General features: G+C 42.5%; 1 protein-coding gene across 1 annotated transcript in view; it reads left to right on the forward strand.

Annotated features, from left to right (window-relative positions):
• Positions 1-21,075, forward strand: part of MBOAT1 (membrane bound O-acyltransferase domain containing 1) — a 30,035-nt gene that overhangs the window by 1,054 nt on the left and 7,906 nt on the right. The window contains exons 3-7 of the mRNA XM_035893508.1: positions 3,379-3,474; positions 13,014-13,069; positions 15,278-15,332; positions 18,071-18,254; positions 19,883-20,075. Coding sequence (XP_035749401.1) covers positions 3,379-3,474; positions 13,014-13,069; positions 15,278-15,332; positions 18,071-18,254; positions 19,883-20,075 — 584 coding nt within the window. The remainder of the gene's footprint in view (positions 1-3,378; positions 3,475-13,013; positions 13,070-15,277; positions 15,333-18,070; positions 18,255-19,882; positions 20,076-21,075) is intronic.

Raw genomic sequence — 21,075 nt, forward strand, 5'->3', positions numbered from 1 at the left:
CTTTAGGTATTTTCCACTTATTCTTGAGTTAGGCAGTTCAAATAAGGTCACTGTGGCAACTTAACTTAGCAATCTATGAAATTAAGTCTTGCATTTGGGACTGGGCTTTGAGCTTGAAAAAGTAGAAAGTACCAGAAATGCTATTGCTTTGAAGCAGAAGCTTACGGCATCATCATTAGAAGTTCTCGACCGTGGGATCTTCCTTCCTCTGAGACATTTGCACAGGGAAAAGAAAGGCACCTGAGAGTCCTAAAGCGCTTTATCAAGCGAGTGCCTTCCTGGCCAAAAGACAAAAGGCGCTTTCATATGAAAATGAAAACTACATGGTAGTTATATCTGCTTCTTTCACTGAGTAAGAGGAAGCCCGTGTGGAGGAGCAGCCTCATGTGGGTACCATTCTCTCTATTAGAGTTCAGCATGTAGGATTTTTTAAATTTGTGCAGGTGGAGTCGTTTGCTCCCCATCGGTTTGCACAAATAGGAATTTTTATTTCTAAAACTGCTACTTCATAGCAGGCTAGAAGGACAAAGCTGGCAGTTCTTCCCACTTCTTTGCTTTTGTGTTGGCTTCCCTAAGAGCATGTGGTTAATACTGTGGTTTGGTTTGGGTGTGTTACAGGTGATTTCTGTCTCTATGCTGTGTGGCTGTTTCTGTAGCTGCTGCTGAATGTTCCCATCCATCTGGGCTGGGGAACAGAAACCCTTTCTTTCCTTGTCTTCAGGGTCAGGGATGTCTGAGGATCTGATGCTCAGATGATCATCTCCCCTTCTTTATTTCTTCCTGAGGCAACCCTTCTCTAATATCCAAATAGGAACCATCACTTAGGATTTCTCTAGGATTGTTTAGAAAAGTGAACCATAAACAACAGGCCTGTCTATAGCAGTCACTAGCATTTTGCACCAGCAAGATAGGTATTAATCACAGAGGTTTTTTCCATGCCCTCACAGAGTACAAAGCCCAGAAGTCCAGGGATAATTAATACTACTAAAAAAAAAAAAGTAATTGGACAATGTTTATGACAGAAATGCCATCCAGAGACCAGAAGGAAAAGATGCTAAAAATGTGTATGACTTATCTTGTGGTCATTGTCCCTGCCCATCTCTTGGGGGAAATGCAGGAGTTACTGATTGTAGATCGGAGGACCCGAGTCTACAGAGGCAATCATCCAATACTTACGTCTTCCTAGACAAGTTGAGGTAATGAAACGGGCACAGTTTCAGCTGGAACCCCCCTCACTGTTACTGTTTAGCCAGTTACTCACAATGGGAAAAATAGCTGTATACTGCAACACAAATTAAGCTGGTTCATATAATGTCCCACACTGCTGCGAGATAGTCACATGTTGATTTGAGTCAATGTGAAATGGCAATCCAACATGCTGAAAAACCTTAGGAGGGCTGGCAAGATTGGGTTAGGACTTTCCTACGGTATTTCATTAGCCACAGCAGTGTGACTCGAAGTACATCCCCATTATTAATTTTGGCAAAATGACAGTGTATTCAAGCTGCTTGAGAATAAGCTTGAAAAATGCCAGTTTAAGGGCTGGACCTGTCCATACAGAGGGTGCCTGTAAGAGCACTGGATCCTTTATGGTGGGGCTCTAAGACTTGGCCTTTTTCCCCCCAAAACACAAGTGGAAGTGAACAAAGAAACTGCATAGTTTAACCTACATGCTCCTTCCCCTGGTTATTTCCTGCTAGTTCGTGCTCTGGTGAGGCTGCCAGCCTTCAAGGCCTACAAATGGACAAACTAATCCAGCGTCAGACAGTCTCCCAGCTGCAGCAGCAATTCAGTGTCTCTCTCCCTGCTCGCCCCCCGCTTTCAATCTAGGTGCTTTACACTTAAGCATTGAGGCTTATTTTTGATGCTTCATCCCATCTATCACGGTTACATGCCTGAGCTGGGTGACTTGCCATTGGAGGGTTGCTTGCCTTTGGAGGGATGCTTGCTGCTTTCCATTGATGAGGGGGAGCCCAAGGACCTCACTGAGGTTGGACTGGATGCCTGATTGAGATAAAAATAAGATAAATTCAGCCCTGAATCTCCTGAAGAAGCTGTCATGTCCCCTCAGCCTGCCTTTTATCCAGCTGTTTGCTGTGGGCTGAGTGACCTGCAGGTTGCCTTGCGATCCATCACTGTCATTCACACTGCAGTTTATTAGTCCTCGGGGAGGAAAAACTCATTTCTTTTAAAGCCAGCCATGATTTGACAAAGGCCTCCTGGCTCATTTTCAGTCATCTGGTGATTGTTTCTCTTGTTTGATTTCACCTTTAGACCCCCACCATAAGCAATCCTCCCATGGGTCTGGGGGGACCCCACTTGGCAGTCTGTGCTACCAGCCTGCCTAATCTCCCATGGCTCAGCTCTGCTGGGTGTGCAAGGTGCGCACTCTCATTCCTCTACAGAGGAACTGTAGATGTAGGGCTTTGCATCTTCTCCTCCATGTGGCCATCTTCTCCTGATGCAGGGGACACCAGCAGACCTGGTCCTGGCCTGTCCATGTGACACAAGCCTTTCATTCTGGGGTCCCAGCTCTCAGTTGCACTCTCTAGTTTGCTTCATTTGTCAGTCTTGTTTCGAAATATCCACCTGTTTCTTACCTCCCCAGTATCCTCTTTCTTGCTTGGGTAAATACAGGGAGAAGGTAGTTGTAGGAGAGGCTGCATTTGTACCACCTAGATGCTGCAACGCCACCAGTCCTCGGACTGTTCAACTCTTAAGATAGAAAGAGTCATGCTACTGTCCTGCCTAACATAATTTTGTGATCGCCTTGAAAAGTAGAGAGTGAATTTGTCAAGCTCCACTTCAGGAATGCTCCTTCTGGAAAGGGGTATCTTTCAGCATTCAGAGCTGAAAAGATTAGGCTATGTGTCATTATCTGCCTTTATACAAAATCAGAAGAGAGAAAGTATCTTAAACTTGAAATATTTTAATTTCTGGTAGATCTGAGGAAGAGTTGCACGTGTAAATAAAGGACATTTACAGATAAAAAAGGAAACGGGTAACTTCAGCCTTGCACATACAGTATCATCTGTCTCTCATATGACAATACTTGAGTCAGACAGAAATTTCAAAATAATATGAGTGGGTGGGAACTCTGAAATTTAAATTCCCAACTTGAAGGGGTTCTGCATCTTTTCTTTTTTCCCCACCCCAGTGTGAGGAGACACCTCCGTAATGTTTCAGCTGGGTACATAAAACCATCAGCCCTCTTTGAAAATTGCTGCCAGATCTTGTAACATAGCTTCAGACTTGTTAACAACCTAATTTTCAAAAATCAAACTCCACTCCAAAACAAGCCCAAACCCAATTTGAGTGATTCTAGTTCTTGTTGGTACTTGTGTTGGTAACTATGTGTTCTGTATGTTGTGTTTTTAGGTACTCCTTTGTCGTAGCTATGGGATACCTCACGTTGTGCCACATAAGCCGAATATACATATTTCATTATGGTATTCTCACTACAGATTTTTCCGGGTGAGTGAGCCTGCAAGCTGGGTCCTGTGATGATTAGTATTAGTTAAATTTTAGTATGTTTTAAGAATAATGTTTGTTATCTGTGGAGTGCCTGTAATTTTGTTTCCCTTAAGCATTTTCTAAGACTGGGGGTTTTTTTGGTTGTTTTTTTTTTTTTTTTTTTTTTAAGGAAGGAATAAACACCGTGTGATTTTGGCATTGACTCATTGTTTCTGCTGTTTTCTTGGTAGGCACTGTCTAGTTAGGAAGGTAGAGCTCGGTTAGCTAGACTTCCACCTAGAGCAGCCTGGGGGAGGATAGGTCACTCGCTGAAGCTGGAGGAGCACTGACAGCCCTGGTGAGCAGCATGGCCGGTGCTCTGGTCCCTGGTGGTCTGCCCCAGGAGGTGGGGTGGGCTGCTCTCCTCCCACCTTCCTAGGCATGGCCATCGGCTCCGGGTCATCCTTTCCCCCGTTCTGATTTATCTTGATGCCCGAACTGGGAAAGCGTTTCCCACCCCAGGCCCTCCAGCGAGCGGGAGGGGAGGATTTGGGCAGGGGGTGAGTGGCTGGGGGAGCTGGGAAGTAGGTGGGGGGGGGTGCGTGGGTAACTCGGGCAGAGAGACACAAGATCAGCTTTCGCTCTCGGCACCGGTCTTACGGGTTCTCTCACGTGGGCAGGTTGTGGCTGGCGGTTTCATAGCACAACTTTTTATATGCCATGTGTTTCTGTGGAACAGTGTTTTTCATATACACTGTGGTCTCTATTTGATTTCACTGGAGCTGTAGAGGATGCTATGCAAAAATACAGACAGCTAACTATGTATTTTGCTTATGAGAGGAAGGTATACTTCTGCATGATTTAAAACCAGTGTGCTAATCAGTATTCCACTTGTTTAATTGAATGTCTTGAATACAGAGTATTGAATACAGAGTAATTAGTAACTTACTATGAAAGACCTCTGTAAACTGGAACAGTAAATTACAGATGCCTCTTCCAAGCCCTTGTCTTCTCATAGACAACTGGAGATTTTTGCTGTCTGTGTGCATGTGTGTCTGTGTGAGGTGGTGGTGGGTTGAAGCATTTAATTAAAAAGTTCTTCTGAGACTTTAGAGTTTTTTATTAGAGGAGGGGGCGGAAATAGGAACTCGTACATTTAGAGAAATTTAGTTCTATACTTTTTTCTGTGGTTCTTTTAATACTCAAAAGCATGTCCTGAAAGAGCATATGATGTACCAAGAAGCCTATAAATGGGATTGGAATGCTATAGCTCTGTGTGTGTGAGACAGAGAGAGAAATACGAGAGAGCATGCTTTTCTGAATAGTGCGTTCAGAAATGCACTGTGGAGCGTATTAGCTGTCTCTGTGAAGACATTTAATAAAGATCTAGCTGAGACTGGGGGTGGAAGAAGAGGAATGGTGGTTGTTTATGTTATAGACTAGGTAGCATTTTCTGCTCTCTGCTCTTACCTAATGATGAGCTTGAGGATAATAATGGTACTGAAAGAATAATACGTGAACTTAATCTGTTACTTAATTTTGTCCTAATGCTTCAGCATATAAACCAATCCCTACACTTCAGTCAAACAAAACTGCCAAGTAGTAAACAACTGGAAAATGTAGTATGGATATGAACTACATCTTCATGGTATACTTTAAAGCCTAAGAATAAATAAAAAGTATTGTAGTGGTATTAATAAAAATTTGCAATCCAAAGTGCTTAAACCCAGGTCAGCCTCATAAATCTGTCTTAAAACCTGTTTTCCTCAGCTGTAAATAACATGTGCCCACTGAGGCTTTATGCACATACCTAAGCAGATGTGATGACCCAGAAAGACAAAATATACTCCCTGACCATAGTTTTACTGTGCATGAGCAGCAACAGAACCTCCTTTTGCTCATTCTCCCATGTCCGATGGTTCCACATGTATTGCATGTGGTAATAGGGAAGCATTCAAGCAGGCTCCTGGCTGGAAGGATGGCCTTAAAGTTCTCCCTCAGGGCTTCAGAAACAACCGTTACAGAATCTGTGGAGCAATGCCCATCTCCCTCCAGCCTCCCATCCTTTTGGGCAAACATGGCTGGGGATATGCACTGAGAAGGCAAAACACTGGATATAAGACAATCTTTAAGAGGGAACAAAAGCCTATCATCTGCTGACTTGTATTTGAGGTCTCCATATCCCGTAAGTCTCTGGTGGTAACTGATTGCAAGCAGGAAGTTTTAATCCACATCAGATAAGCACATAGCCAGTTCTAGTGCCAATTTCCAATGTCAGTTCCCTAAAGTGACAACCCAGATGTTAAATGAGAGTTTCCCAATGTTGGCACTGGAAGCTGGCATGCCTCGTTTGCTCTCTTGACCTGCTTTGTGCACTTAAAAGTTTGCATGCATAACCCTTTTGACGTGGGACAGAATCACAGAATGGCAAGGGTTGGAAGGGACCATCTAGTCCAATCCCCCTGCTAAAGCAGGTTCACGTAGAGCCAAATGTATCTGTTTGGGTTCTTTAGTTGGTTGTGCTATTTGTTTGGAATCCCCCCATTTTGAGAACACAGCTTGTAAAATGCAGGTAGAGGTGGACGGAGAACACGGTAACTTTTGAGCCATGTCTTAAGTAAACTGGAAAATGGAAAATTAAACTGTGACTCACCACTTCAAGGTTAAGAAGTAAGGAAACTTGTTGTCTAGAGATGACTATTTAATTCTTCTAACTCATTGCAAAGGGTAGGTTTGGTCGCTGACTCCCTCAATCAAAACTGTACTTGAGCTGCTTGCAGCAATTTCTTGATATAGGAGTGTTTCATGTATTGCACAGTACTTAGGTGAAAAGTCCTTTTTTTATTTTTTTTTTGAAACTATGTTCCAGGTTTTAGTGAAAACCAGTTCCAGTTTGAAATCTAGTTTAATTTTAATTACTTTTTTTAAAATGTGTATATATTTTATCAAAGCTCTTTCATTTATATTATTTCACAAAAATGTGGTGACATAGTTTAGGAATTTTGTCCTTTCTCAAAGAAAACTATTCATTTTTGAACACTAATTGTCAAATAACTGAATGCTGTGCTTCCCCCTTAATTCAAATCAGTCTGAGAGAAACATGCGTATCTTATTTTGCTTGGTTTGCCATGGCCTTTATACATTGTACCTAGGAATACTAAATCCTAATTCTTTCTCTCTCTTTTTCTCTCTCTTATTTCTTCTTCTTTATGCTAAGAGGATTATGCTGGTAAGTTGCCTGGTTTCTATACAACTTTATAAAAATGGTAATACTAATGTACGGTTTGGGTTTTTTTTTCTTTGTATCACACGCTCAGACCAAATATAGTAATATTATGGCCTTAGGGAGAAATTAAAATAAATCAAGGGATCTTGATTAGGATTTTTGGAAGCTAGTAATAGGTACTGTTTCAATCTAGCAAGCTACGTGAACAAATGCCCTACGCGTATGATCACCTGGACGGAATTCAGAGGAGCTCCTCATCTGTATGAAGTTGTGTCTGCTTTAATCCTTTGCTTGATTAAGACCATAGAGTTTTGGTTTCCTCTTTGAATTCTTGCAGTGTCTGAGCAAAATTTCCTAACATCGCAGCTCATTCAGTAAATGCCAGGGAATGATCACACATATGTGAGCTTCTTGGTGCCATTCTTTACAGAAAAGAAAGTCAGTTTGTGAAAGCCGCTACACACGCTGGTGTTGCTTTCAAATCTTCTGTTGGTTTCTAGAGAGACCAGAGCTGAATTATCAGGGCGACTCGAGCAGCTTTCCTCCCTACAGGTGTCAAATCTGTGCCTCCTTCATGAGTATTTCGGTGGACATCATTCTCCAGAAGGAAGGGACATCTTTACGTGTTCGCTCTATCCCAAATGCAGTACAGCAGCAGTGTTCTCAGCAAACTGCTTAGAAAGGGATGGTTGTTGAAGGGGCCCTCTCAAAAAGCCATATAAGCAGATACTTTTTAGTAACAAGTGGCACTTCAGGCAGTGAATTTTAGTGAGGCAGTTAGTGCTTTGTTGCTGGCTTTTCCCCTCTCAGTGGCTTAGTATCAACCCCAAAGGAAAGGAACAAAGGTGCACAGCCGTTTTTTACAAAGGAAGTACATTTGCCGATGGAGACAAACATAGATGTACTCTGTTACCATGTTAAAATGCAATGCAGAAACACTAACTGGTCCTGCAAATTCAGTTGGTTATTTTTATTTTCCTGGCTTTTAAACATATGAAGTGCAGTATGTTGCCTGCCGTGCGTGTTCCAGCGGGCTCTGGGTAGCCTGGGTCTGCAGCGGGTCCCCAGCAGCAGTGCAGCAGCGCACGTGCAGGGTAAGGGGAGCCCAGTCAGTTCTCCATGCCCACACACTGCTTGGCTGCTCTGCTGGGCGTTTGTCTGCTTGAAACCACGCTGAGATCGCTTATCCTTGGTCACGCAGGAGCCCTGTAGGAGCCACAATGTGGGAATTAGCCAAAATTCAAGCAGGCAGGCTTGAGTGCTCCACAGGATGCTTCTCCAGAAGTAAAATACCCTTTTAGGTGAAATGCTTCTATTATGAAGGCATAAGAAATGGGCTTTGGGAGCTTTCACCAGAAAAACACAAGAAGCAAATTGGAAGTTGCTTTGAGGGCGTGAGTGTGTTCAGTGAAATATTTTTTTCCTCTGTGTAATTCAGCACTTCTTCATTTTGCTGCTGAAAGCAGAAGTAAGAGCCCGTTGCCAGTGAAGCCGTTGGGGCGTCTCTGGCTCGGCGATCCCCTCGGCAGCACGGTTGATGTCAATAGCAGACCGTGACTGTGTGAACTTCTCATCACGGTTTCAGGGCTAAAGAGATAAACCTGCAATAAATGTTGCTGGTTTGGAGTCTTGTCTGCAATGAGCCTTTTTGACTCCACCTCCTCTCTTAGTGAAATCAGGTCAGTGGAAACTATTTCTAGCGAGCGTGTGCCAGACTCCTCTGTGGGATTACCTAAGGTCAGGCAGACTCTGCTTGGTAAACCAATGTCTTTTCTCTCACAAGCATCAAAGCTTGCCCAGTGCAGGAGCCAGGCTGTGATACAAGGAGGATCCCCGCAGCAGGGCACAACCGATGCCGATGTCTTTAGGTCAGCTGGCCTGTGCTTCTGGGCAAATCTATTACGTGGGGCAAACCATGTTTAAAATGACATGAACTGGTATGTTTTCATTTGGAAGGTTTGACTAGGGAGGTAAAACCCCTCTGTTGAGTGTTCTCTGTAAACTGTTGCATCTTTGTCTTGTGTTATTTTTCGAGGCATCTTACATAAGGTAAAGACAGTTCTGGTTTTGGTTTTTTTTCATTTGTTGAAATTTCCTATTTCATACTGATTCCCTGGGACAATTTCTTGATGATTTTTTTTTTGAAATTAAAAGTTGGACAGTATGGTTTGTGTGTAGGAGGTACAGTGCAGCCACAATCTGAGATTAAACTCTTAGCCAATATATAAAACATAGAGTGTAAATCTAACTCTGTGCTTCTGTGCTACTTTGTAACTGTAGAGGATGTAGAATCATAGCATTTAACATGTAGCTGCAAAGTGACTGGAAGGTGTTCAAATATGACTGAGTTCAAGTCATTTAGGCTACTTAAATATGTGTTTTATTTCAAATGCCTTGTTTCTAGGGGTAGCTCTTCATGCTTCAGCTGTAAATGCAAGTACAGTAGGTAGAGTCTCTTTTTAAATTCAACCTAATAATTTGCCCCACTCCCAGTAATCTGTGCATCACTCAACATTTGAGAGAAAGAAAGATTGTTGGAAGTTTTATAGCTTTGTTAACTCCCCTTCTTGTTTGTAGCACTTCTGGCTTTTTCCAGTAGAGTCTAAGGTTTAAAATATCATCATGTCAGAAACAGTTAACTCTATGTGATATGATGCTGCATTTGACATATTAGCTTGCTCAATGTTTTATTGCTGTCTAAAATGAGAGGATACATGAAAGGCTGAACAGAAATGACAATTCAATACTCTGGTATTGCCAAGTTTTAATAATCAAAACTCACATGTGTATTTAGGAAAAGATTATATTATTTTTTTCCCCTAAATTAAATGTATTTTTCTTATCTAATTTTTAATATTGATTCAGGACTTGCATCCTCATGCATTGCTTTGCAAATACGGGAGAAAGGACTATTTTTCATTCTGAAGAAACAAAACCGGTCTTAGACTCACTCTATGTGTGTGTGTGTGATGAGGAGAGATTGACAAGTCCCCAGGGAGGAGCGGGGCAGGTGTGGGTGTGCAGGAGGGGGTCTCCACACCCCAAAGGGGTGCCAGAAGATGACTCCAGCACCGCCAATGCTTTGTTGTGTTCTGCCCATCCCTGCAGTGAAGGCTTGGATCCCCCAGTGGGATCAAGTCAGGGGAATGGTAGACAGGCAAGGGAGGAGGAGGATGCTCCCTGTTCTCCTGAAGCCTTGCTTACCCTTTGCATGAAGCGTTTAATGATACCTGATACTGATCCTGTGAAAGATTCAGAGGGTGTCATCCCATTGCCGCCGTACAGCAGGTTTCCACCTTCCTGAGTAGGGCATAGGAGATGTATGTAGATGTGTCATACGATGATGGCAGGAGAGAGAGCTGAAGGTGTCTCAGATGCACTGTGTGGGTCTCCTTCCCACCCATGGTGTCGGCAGCATCACTTTTGTACTCGCTTCTCTCCTCTGGGGTTGGGATTTGAGGGTGGCAGACCGTCCGCCTTTTCTGGTTGAAGTGCACAAGAGGCTGACTTGTTCTGCCTGGTTACAATGTGCCGTCAATGAGGCGATGAATTCCTAATATAGATGAAGAGAACCTCTCTCTTCTCTGTGTTTATATGTTGTATGACTTTAGTGCAGGCTGCACTTCTGCTTCCCTCGGTTAATCAGCACATCAGGATTGTTTGCATTTTAGGTCTCTCTGGCTTACGGTGGGGGGCCTGATTTTCTAAGACAAGTGTCTAAATTTAGGCACTTAGAGGCATACGGTTTTGGCTCTGAGCCTGAGGTTTAAACTTACCCACTTCTATATTGGCATAAAGTGCTTGCTGTAAGAAACATATGCAACAAATTGAACCAATTTGAAACAAGTGTTAATGTTCACCCATAAAGCTAAAAGGTCAAGCACTGACAAAATAAAAATCTGTGTTTATTGCAGTAGAACTGCTGGTTCTGTGACAGCCTCTGCCTCTCTTAAGGATTAAAAAATCCGCTTTTTCATATGCTTAGGGGATTGGGATTTGTGTATCTTTGAAAGCAAAGCTAAACTTTGTCTGAATGGGAAAATCTACTTTGAGAAATAGGATGGTGAAGATAATGATGAAAACATCTTATAAATAACTTTTCTTGAAAAACGAATTGGAATAAAAATTAGAATGACTGTTTCACAATATTGGAGCTGTCTGGAAGTCATTGTTGAATTCGTCCATCGATGGTCTAGGTGACCCAAGGAGAGCTTCTGTACAAACCCTTGTGTTACGGTTGCATTCTGGATCAGTGTACATTTAAGCTTGTTCTGGATTTTATGTGCAAGCTTTTTTACTGACATTTCAAGTAAAGACTGCTGAAATGATAAAAATAGATTCTGATTAAGAAATTGGCTGATATTGCATGTTCTCTGGTTTTGGGTAGAAAATGCAAATTACTCTACCCACTCAGAATTAGATGTGGACTGTTGAAAAAGATCTTCATCCATATTTAGTAATAAAAAAAAAGACCATTTATGATGAATGGCTTTTTCCAGTATTCTTGTGTTTACCATGCTCAGCATATTAATTACCTTGAAAATCAGTTTGATTTATCATAGTGGGATAATCATATTGCAAACAGTTTATCTTAGCCATTGGGTTTACATTTGAGTGTAGCCAATAGGTCGATTTAGCCGAGGATGATTCAGAATCTGTTGAAAATGTCTGCAGAACATGAATATTTGACGGTTATTTTAGACAGAGTTGTCATTGAATGTAACTTCCGCTGTTTGCCGTCTTACCTTGAGAAATCAGTGGAGAAAATACAGTGCTGGAACTAAAAAAAAGCCTTCAGCTTTTTTTGTTTCACTGAATTCCAGAAAATATATTACAGTGTTTAAAATGAATAGTCATAATATTTGGAGGAATCACCTACATCTCTTTAAAAAAAAGTTCCATATACCGCTCAAACTCTGTAAATAGCATGTACACAAACTCGGGTTTTAATTTCCATGTTGAAGATATTATTTGTGTTCAGGCAGAAACCTGTGTATGGTTTACATTGGTAGTTTATCACCAAATCGAGAAGCAATCCATTGTATTAATCCTCAGCAAAGACAAATCTCTTCTGTGAAACTGGTTTTGCATATAATCATCACAATTAATGCTTTTAAAATAACAATGTATCCCATCACCCGCTACAGCCTCCTGGCTATTGCGGTTGTGAAGGTCTCGTAGGTGTCCCCAGTGGCAGAGAGGTGGGGAGACGCAGTGTTAGCAGGTACTTGTCCCTCGCTTTGCCTGCCATGGGCCCTTCTAGACTACAGGTGTTCAGCACTGGGTTTTGTGGTTAGGGCTCCACAGCCCTTAGAAGCTGTATATGGATCACAATTAGCCCTGGAGCCTCTGCCTATGAAGGACTAGGTTAGTTGTCCCCATGGTTGTCCCCCCATCTTTCTTCTTACATACCTCTGAATGCCCCTGGCTGTGTCCTTTACCTTCATGGGAACCAGCTCCTGATCCCACCAAGCTGAGTTTTGCCTTTTTTCCATTCCTTAGCTGCAGCAGCTCACATTTGCCTACAGTGCTAAGAAGCTCTGTAAAGCTGGATATGGAAAGTATAAGCAGCCCTACTGAACGTAGTGGCTAATCCTACGCTGCTTGTTTGGTGGGACCCAAAGCGGCTGGGTTGTTGTAGCCTGTAAGCGTGGCTTAGGTACAGCTAGCTGGTGTTTTTCAGAGGCTCCAGGTCCCACATGCCCAAAAGCTCCCAGTTGGGTGGTACATTGTGGACAGGCTGTCCACAAGGCAGTTGCATGGCCAAGAAGCAAGTGGGAAACTCTGCTGTGCTGACAGCTATTCTGGTATTTGCACGTAGTCTTAATTGGTGGGGCTATTCATGTGGGGAAATAAGCATGTGTATCTGCAGAGTCGACATTGTTTTAGGGCACTGAGGAGTTGGACAATAGGAGAGTAACAGTAAGAAGAGCCAGAGTTATGTTACAGCAGCGAAGCTGTATTCTACTGTTGCATTGTATGGGGCTTGAATTTGGTCTTTGCCTGAAAGGAGGCCCAGTGGACTGCAGAAGCGGGTAATTCCTAATGGTGCGATTTCTTCTGAATTACAGTTTGCATTGCTGCAGGATGGAGAGACATAAAATAAGGCTTTGTGTGCACTTAGCAATTAAAAATTCCAGTGCAAGTTACTGTGGGGTTGTTTTGAACCCAGGCAATTGTCTTACGCCTGAGTTCCTCCTTCAGTTTTAATTGGATGTTTTCCACTTGTTGCTAATACAGTTATGCCTTTTAAAGGGATAAAGGCATTCAGTAGGAAAGTTGGGAATAATTTGTATTACAAGACACGTAACTGTTGTTTCTGTCTTTGTTACAGCCCGCTGATGATAATTACACAGAAGATCACAACACTTGCATGCCAGTTGCATGATGGTAAGAAAAGGAATCTCTTCCCATGGCCTGAAGACAGCCTTTTTATTCCAGCACAATCTGTGATTGAATTATGGAGTGAGTGAATTTAGTTCAGCAAGTTGCTCCAATTGAAGAAAAATGCTCTGCGGAGGAAAATGAGAAACTTCAGGTTTTGATCAGTTCTCTAGGATCAAACTGGCTCTGCAGTAATGAAGACAACTTGTTTTCCCCTTTGGGGGCTCTGCTTCCTTGCAGCCCAATTTGGGTTTTAGCTAGTACCAGTATCTGCTCTTTACATGTTACACAGTGCTTCTCCACTAAGCCCTCTGAAGCTGTTCTTGATTCTCAGAAATCAAGAGTTGTGTTTGATGCATAGACAGTCATTAACGTTCATGTTGCAAAAATATGCTATCACTGATATATTCAGTGGTAATATACGCTGTGAGTTGCGAGAGATGGAATTCAATAGCTTTTTCCCAGTGCAGGGAGAAGCACAGTTGCAGGCAAAATAACATTGGCTTCGGTCTTGCGCTGTGCTGTGACAAAGAGCACTATTATTTCCAGTAGAATGCCTGTGTCTAGTGCAGTGCAAAGGCTAGAAATGTCAGTTGTCATCAGTACCGTTATTGCCCACGTCTACGGATGTTGCACTGTGAATTTCTGATGGTCTGAGGCCCATTGCATTATATGCTGTGGGTGACTAAATGAGTAGCCTTCTGTAGAGTTGTTACAATCTGGGATTTAGGCAGTGGCCACACCACAGACTGCAGGGTCTGGCATTGTTCGCAAGCCAAGTTTACACAAGTGGGTCTCATGCTTTTAGCTGGCTGTGATGGGTGCAGCTTGAAGCTCAGCTAATTGACCTTGTTGTTGGTGTCCATGTTTCTGGGGCTTCTCTGCTTCTGTTATTTAAGCTAGCCAGCTCAGGTGTCGCTGCGTGCCACAGCCTAGATGCACACGTAGAATATTGAAGGTAAATGAACAGACAGAAGGGAAAAGGTAAGAGCAGAGGCAGGAGCATTTTAGGCAAACCAGAAATCCTACAGGTTAACGATGGTGGAAAGGGCTCGTTACGTTGTGCACATCTGTATATGGAGCAGTTGATCAATCAGAGGCAGCTTGCAGTTCAAGCGTTAGGGACAAAACTCTATTTGTAAAAATGTAATGCAGCTGCCCATAAATGGAAACAGACAAACAAAATACCCAGCCCTTTAAGTAATTAAGTGCTTAATTGTTTCCCCGGGAACTCGCACCCTCCTAGTATTTACAAACTGAAATAGCAGAGAGAGAATGGAAATGAGCAGCATATCAGCAGTCTTTTTAGGAAATGAGTCTTGTGTGTGTGTATCTGTAATTATGGCCAGTAGGTTTAGAACAGTAGTGCTAATTGATGCCAAGGCCCTGATCTTGTGGAGATGTGTATATGCATGCTCAGCATCAAGCGCTGTGACTCATCCCGTGGTGAGCTGCTCTGCTGAAGCTAGTGGGATTCCTCCCAGACTGCGCAGCTAAAGCTTCAGAGTGAAGGTTTTGAGATATTTGCTATGAATGTCTGTTTATGCCCTGGCCATCCTACAAGATTTTTCCATAGTTTTCCTGGGATGGCGAGCCTGTGCTCCACCCCTGGCCCCAGAGGTCTCAACAGAAGATTGCCCCTCCAGTATGGACCTTCTGCAATTCCAGATTATTACTGACGTGTGCGTTTAGGCTTGCTCCAGCAGCAGGCAGCCAGGCAGCTCGTTCGCACCAGTGGAGCTTCTGTTCTGTGAGAGCCCATCTCTCTTCCACTGCCCGCTCCTCCTGCTGTGAAATGCTCCATTTCTCACCAAGGAGCCAGCGGGAAGCTTCTGCTTAAGTGAGCCAGCAGCTTCTGGGAACGGAGGTTTTTCCAGCCCAGGACTGTTAGTAGAGGCTGCTGGGGGTTGCTGCCGTTTGGTGGCATTGCCAGTTGCGCTGTGTGGGGGGGAATACCATGGCTGCTCTTTCTGAAAGTGTAGCAAGGGCAAGACAGGGGGAGTGAGGTGAGGAACCGCATAAAGAGGTGTAGGGTAGAACATGAATATACTTGACCTAAAAGTTAAGAATTGAGCTGTATTACAACTGCCTGTGACAAAGAAATCTGGAAGCATATGGCTTTAGAAAGTTATCTGTGGGATGCAAACATAAGGTTTTGGGGATAGCTTTCACTGTTTGGCTTTCAGAAAGATCTAATGTGACTTTTCTCCCTAGGAATAGGGCGACAAGCTGAGGAACTCACTGCTGAGCAAAATCGCCTTGCTGTAAAGTAAGAATTTAATTTCCCTAGTGTTTAATTTCATCCAAGGAAGTTTAGGGTTTGGTTGGTTTTGCTTTGGTTTTTTGGTTTTGTTTTTTTTTTTTTTTCCTTATTTGCAATGTCAGGACCAGCTTAGTGGCCCAGCTGTGAAAGTGTTCCCTGCTTCTTTCCAGTCCATGATAAGCCAAAGGTCTTGCCTGCTTTTTCAATTTGCTTGAGCAGTTTTGGTTTTCTAATGCTGCTGTCAGTGCCCTTCTTACATAAACATAGCTTCTCTGCTATGTTTATTTTTCTGCCTTTATCACCCCGTGCTGGTCACTAAAACACTGAAATGCTTGGCAACATCTCATTGACTTAAATATATACTCCACATGCAATAAAATTAGTTTAAACTGAAGCAATTCTTACATCCAGGCTAAGACTCTACTGTATGGACTTTTTGGCTGTTGTCTTCATCCTATCTGTGATACGTTGTTTTTCCAAGCGGAATACTCCTCCTCTGTCAGCAAACCACTGCATAGTAAAATTCCATTTTGGTTTGACACTTCAAGTACTACATTTCTTTGCCATAATTTTTGGACACTGAAATTGTATTTTTCCTATCTCCCTCCGTCATGTGAATACTTAGTCCTTCATGTTATGTGACTAATCTCGTCATGTTTCCAAGGGAGATGGCATGTTGATCATATGTCTGTGTGCCCTTTTTTCTATTTTGTCTCTCAATAGAAGTGCAGGATGCAGGTGAATTATCTCTTTTTTAATTATTTTTTTAGAAGAATTAGTGTTGCAGAATTAATCTTAGAACCATAACTAATTTTCACCATGAAGTGTTTGTTTAAGGCCAAGGAAATTATTTCCTTAATTTCCAAGGCAGAAGATTCAGCCATCAGAAAATCTGCCTCTGAGCTTCTAAAAGTAAGAAGGGAGTAATTCCTTGAAAAGCAAAAGTTCTGTAGGGAGACTCGTATAACTTTTGCTGTGACCCATAGCTTTGTGTCTATTTTTAAAGCTCAGAGCATAACGTTTAACTGCACTGGGCCCTGGTGACCGTATGATTAATTCTAGTCAAATTCTCGCCAAACAGGCTTTTTTTTTTTTTTTTCCTCCCCCCCCCCGCCTTGTACAGTAGATGAGCTCATAATAGAAAAGTACATGCCAATAGCTCAAGTGTTGGTGGCAGACAAGTCATAACTGAAGAGTTTTAAATCCCTTTGGTAATACAGCCTTTTGTCTTCCCTCCTGTTCTTGGTCTGTTTTTGTTTCTCGCTCATCCTCTGTACATTCCTCCATGCATTGCTCATGTCTCCCCACCCACCCATGTGCAGAATCTAAGTTGAAACTAATGACTTTATTTTTGATCTTACTGTAGAGCTCAGAAGCCCAAATCATGGACTCGATTTTGCAAAGCAGAAAGATGAGCCTTACCCCAAATTGTTTGCTGCATCTTACTGTGAAATGCTTTCACCAGAGAACATATCATTCAGGCATTAACGTCTACAATAACCAGCAGGGTGAATGCAGAAAATCCTGGCTAAGCTAACTGTTTATTCAAACTAATTCCGCTTCAGAGTAAAAGTAGGCAACAGCAAATGTTTTGCTGTTGCTTAGTTTTTCCTGCTAGAAATACGTGTTTTGGTTTGAAAGAATTTTAAGTGGGTTTTGGTTTATGCATGTCCATCTGTGTCTTGGACAAGAAAGCCTTGAAACACTGTCCCCTAGTTTCTGTTCTCATCTGGGGACTCCTCATTTACTTGGATGGTGACTGTTAGCACATTATGGAGAGCACTGTGTATCTCGGGGCAGAATTTAGATGTTTCAGCCCCATAAATACAGCAAGCCCAACAATTTACAAATTACACTAGCAGTGGGAGGCCTGTGCATCTTCCTTTTCCATTCTACTTATCTGTAGCAAGGACAAGGGATTTTCTTCATTTTACATCAAATGTAAAACACCCCGAGGAGCTTGTGGGATATGCACTTGCAAAATGGAAATAACGAACCTGATGGACTCTCTTTGACTTTCATCTTCAGCTGTCTTTTGATTTATGTGTTTTTTCCCCTTAGTTCGTGATGCAATACAGGCAATTACTTCCTTTATTTGCACAGTAGGACAGAGTGCCTCTTCATTCCCTTCCTCTATATCTCGCATCACGCTTCCCATTTCTCGAAAGGTCTGAACCAAAGGGTGGGTGAGAGCTCCTCTCAGACCTGAGAGCCCTGGTCTTAAATGCTCCCTGCCCTGTGGTTCACGTAATGAGGCACGATACTGCTTGGGGAGACTTGTGTTGCTTGGCTTGTGGTCTGCCAGCCCTTACTGGTCCCTGACATACTGGACAGATGTGCAAAAACATCTTCTCACTCCTGGTGCTGCTAGCCTGTTTAAAATGCACAAGTCCATTTGCTTGAGAGTGGGTATTTGAATTTGTGACTGGTTTTAACTAAAACATTTCTAGTAGTAAGGTTACAACTTTTCAGATCGGTAGCATTCGTTCACCTGTAGCTTAAGCACCGCCACGTTACCCGTGTTCTGACTGCCATCTGCCAGACGTTGCCGGGATATAAGAGAGGCTGTGCTTCATCTTCTCCCAAACAGACATAGCGAGTTTTTGGCTGGGGGGAGGGTGTAGGAGAGAGCTGGGGACTGAGGTGGATAGTACAACAAAAAGCATTTGTGAAAGCCTTTGACTTTTACCTTGCTTGGTGTTTTTCTGTCTGTTTGTTTTGTTGTCTGCGGATGATTTTCACAGGACAAGACCTTCTTTACTGGAGTATTTAAGCTATCTCCTCAACTTTATGAGCATCATAGCTGGGCCTTGCAGCAATTACAAGGATTATATAGCCTTCATTGAAGGGAGGCACGTGCACATGAAACTGTTAGAAGTGAACTGGAAGCAGAAGGGTTATGACAGACTTCCTGATCCTTCTCCAACTGTAAGTTTTAAAATGACAAAGATTTATTGCAAAGGGCTGGAGAGTACAGCTTTGTACATGATTCTCATAATTAAAAACTAAGAAGAGAAAACCATTTTTGGATTATCTTCCCAGTAAATGTTACAGTGGGTTTTTTTTCTGTGACGTGCCTGCTGTTTTTATCGCAGGGTCAGGGGTGAAGGGGCTAGTGTCTTCCTCTTGAATTCCCCAAATGCGTTTGGCTTGCAAAACGGGTCACTGGTTAATGAGTGTCCTTTGTGCAGCGATGGGAACGGTCTGCAGGTTCTGACAATGATGAGTTGCAGTTCAGCCCCAGACAGAAGAGGAAATGTCAGGGGGTGGAAAAAAAGTGAAACCTCACCCGTAGTGCAGGAGATGTTAGAAGTACATGAATCACGGCTAATCAGAAACTGTAGCTTGTACAGGTGCTTTGCAAGAAAATCTCACGCTTTAAGATGACTTGGACATTGTTTTTAATTAACACTAATTTTATTTTCTTTTTTTTTAATATTACCTAAGACTTTCTTGTAAGGCAGGATAACACAGCATGAGAACCAGATTCTCTCTCTTACCTTAAGGCAACACTAAATGTGTAGCTTTGAGTGTGTGCAGAATGTCTCCTCTGAAACCGAGTATGTGCCTATACATACCTGATTCCTGTTGCACACAGTTGTATTTCTGCTGACTTCAGTGGTGTTACTTCTGATTTACATTAGTCTGACTGGGGTCAGAATACAGCCCGTATTGCATTAGATGCAAGTCAGCAGCAAGTATTAAAAATTGTGTTGTAACTATTTAAAGATAATTGCGCATTCATTTATTCCTGAGTATGAAGAAGATGGAACAAGAGTACTTGGGATCAAAAAATGCACTGTTGTTTCAATGGTGTATTGCACTATTATTAGTCTTTTGAGAACATGAGTCAATTTTTACACGGTACCCAAGTGCCAGATTCACCTTTTTAATTATGGCTGTATTGAGGAGAGTTTACTCCTGTTGTGTATTTGAAATTGAGCTTCTAACTACTGACATGATTGTCAATAATACTAGCGTATAGAAAGCTAGGGTGCGGTGATAGAAAACCGTATGGCGTAGCAGATACCCTGTATCATAGGAAGGTGTGCATGCTGTATAAGATGTACACTTTTTGGACAAGTGATTTTTAGCAAGATGTCTGGATGGTAGCTGGGCAATAAGACCTACTGTTGTACTGAAGACTGATGGGTTTGGCTTCCAGAAGGAATCCAGGCTTTTGTTCCAGGAGCTGACAGTCCATAACAGGGAAGATTTCTCCTTTACATTGTAGGGTTTGGTTTTTTGTTTGTTTCCTTTCTCATTTTAGGACCTTCATCAACTTATGTAGGAGTCTTGTGAAGTTCATCACCAATTTTGACTAATAATTGTCCTTTGTACCTATCTACAGGTAGTTCAATAAAACAGATTAAACCAAACGTTTGACCATGGTCTTTTCTTTGTACCTCTTCCAAATTAATCATTATCAACTTTGTCACTGCTAACTTTACTGGTTCTTGAAGCGCGTTGGTTTTGTATGTCATGAGTACTGCCTTTTTTTTTTTCCTTAAGCAAATGTTTCTAATGAATGTTTCATTGCTGTTTGTGTTTTTTAGGGAGCAGTGATGTACAAGCTGTGTATCACACTACTATCTCTCATTTTATTCTTGACACTTACCAAGAACTTTCCTATGGCATATATTATTGATAATGAATTTCTTGATAAAACACCCTTCTTGTCAAGACTTGGTTACCTGTACGTTGTCACACAGGCAGCAAAACCAAAGTATTACTTTGCATGGACGTTAGGTAAGTCTGGCTACATCACTTATTTTTGTAGGTAACAAATAAATTCATAAATGGGGGAGGGGGTCTGAGACATTGTGGGGGAGGAGGGCAGAAATAAATTAGTCCCTAGACCTGTAGTTCCCATGGGAGATGTGCAGGGGTTCCTGTAGGCACTGGACCCCCCTGAAGTGGGGAGATGTCAAAAGTTTTCAAAAACGTGCATAAAATCTCTTCTAGCTTGTCTGACATGCCCTGCCTCTGGAACCAAATCTGCTTTTTAGCTTCTTGCCAGTGAAGTCAATGTAACAATTTCCTCGTTCTTAAAACGTTGTAATTGTACAGACATAATTTTTACAGGAATTCTTAGGGGAAAAAAGTTTGCATCCTCTAAACCCTGGTTTTTATGCTTTATTCATAATTTGCCACTTACATCGGTGTGATTGGGAGGTTAAAATTGGTCACGCAGGCTCAGGCTTTACAAGTATGTTATAATGCAAACAGACCTCTCTCTTCCTAGGGGAGATCCTTAGCACATGCCTCTGTATTAGAAAGCTGTCGTGCTTGTTGGGGGGCTGAAGTTAGGCTTTGCCTCTGAGGCACCGTGTGGTCCTGTACCCACGCTGTCTTTGAGCAGTCAAGAGAAAGGATTGGAGAACCATGGGGAAGGTGGGGAGTGAAGGAGGTGACAGGAAGGACCCAGGGATCTCTGCAAGGAAAAGGAGAAGAGAAGGAAGAGGGCTCATTATAGAGAGAAGCAAATTTCTTCTATTGGGAGCCAGCTAGATTGGTGGTCAAAATAATCTTTCTGTATTTTACCTTCTTCCTTTTAGAGGTCACCTTTCCCATCTATGTGTGAGGAGTCAGATTGAGAGACTCAATTTTTTGGCTGGTATTACAAGACTCTGTGTGTAGGGGAGATTCTGAAAGCCCAGGCAGCAATGCAAGCACCTGAAACTGAGAAGAGTGTCATCGAGATGGGATGGAAAGGGCCAGGGAAACTCATTGCGAGGCTGTGATTAAA

Source organism: Egretta garzetta, unplaced genomic scaffold (genome assembly GCF_000687185.1).
Source record: "Egretta garzetta isolate BGI_Z169 unplaced genomic scaffold, ASM68718v1 scaffold14, whole genome shotgun sequence".
Taxonomy (NCBI): domain Eukaryota; kingdom Metazoa; phylum Chordata; class Aves; order Pelecaniformes; family Ardeidae; genus Egretta; species Egretta garzetta.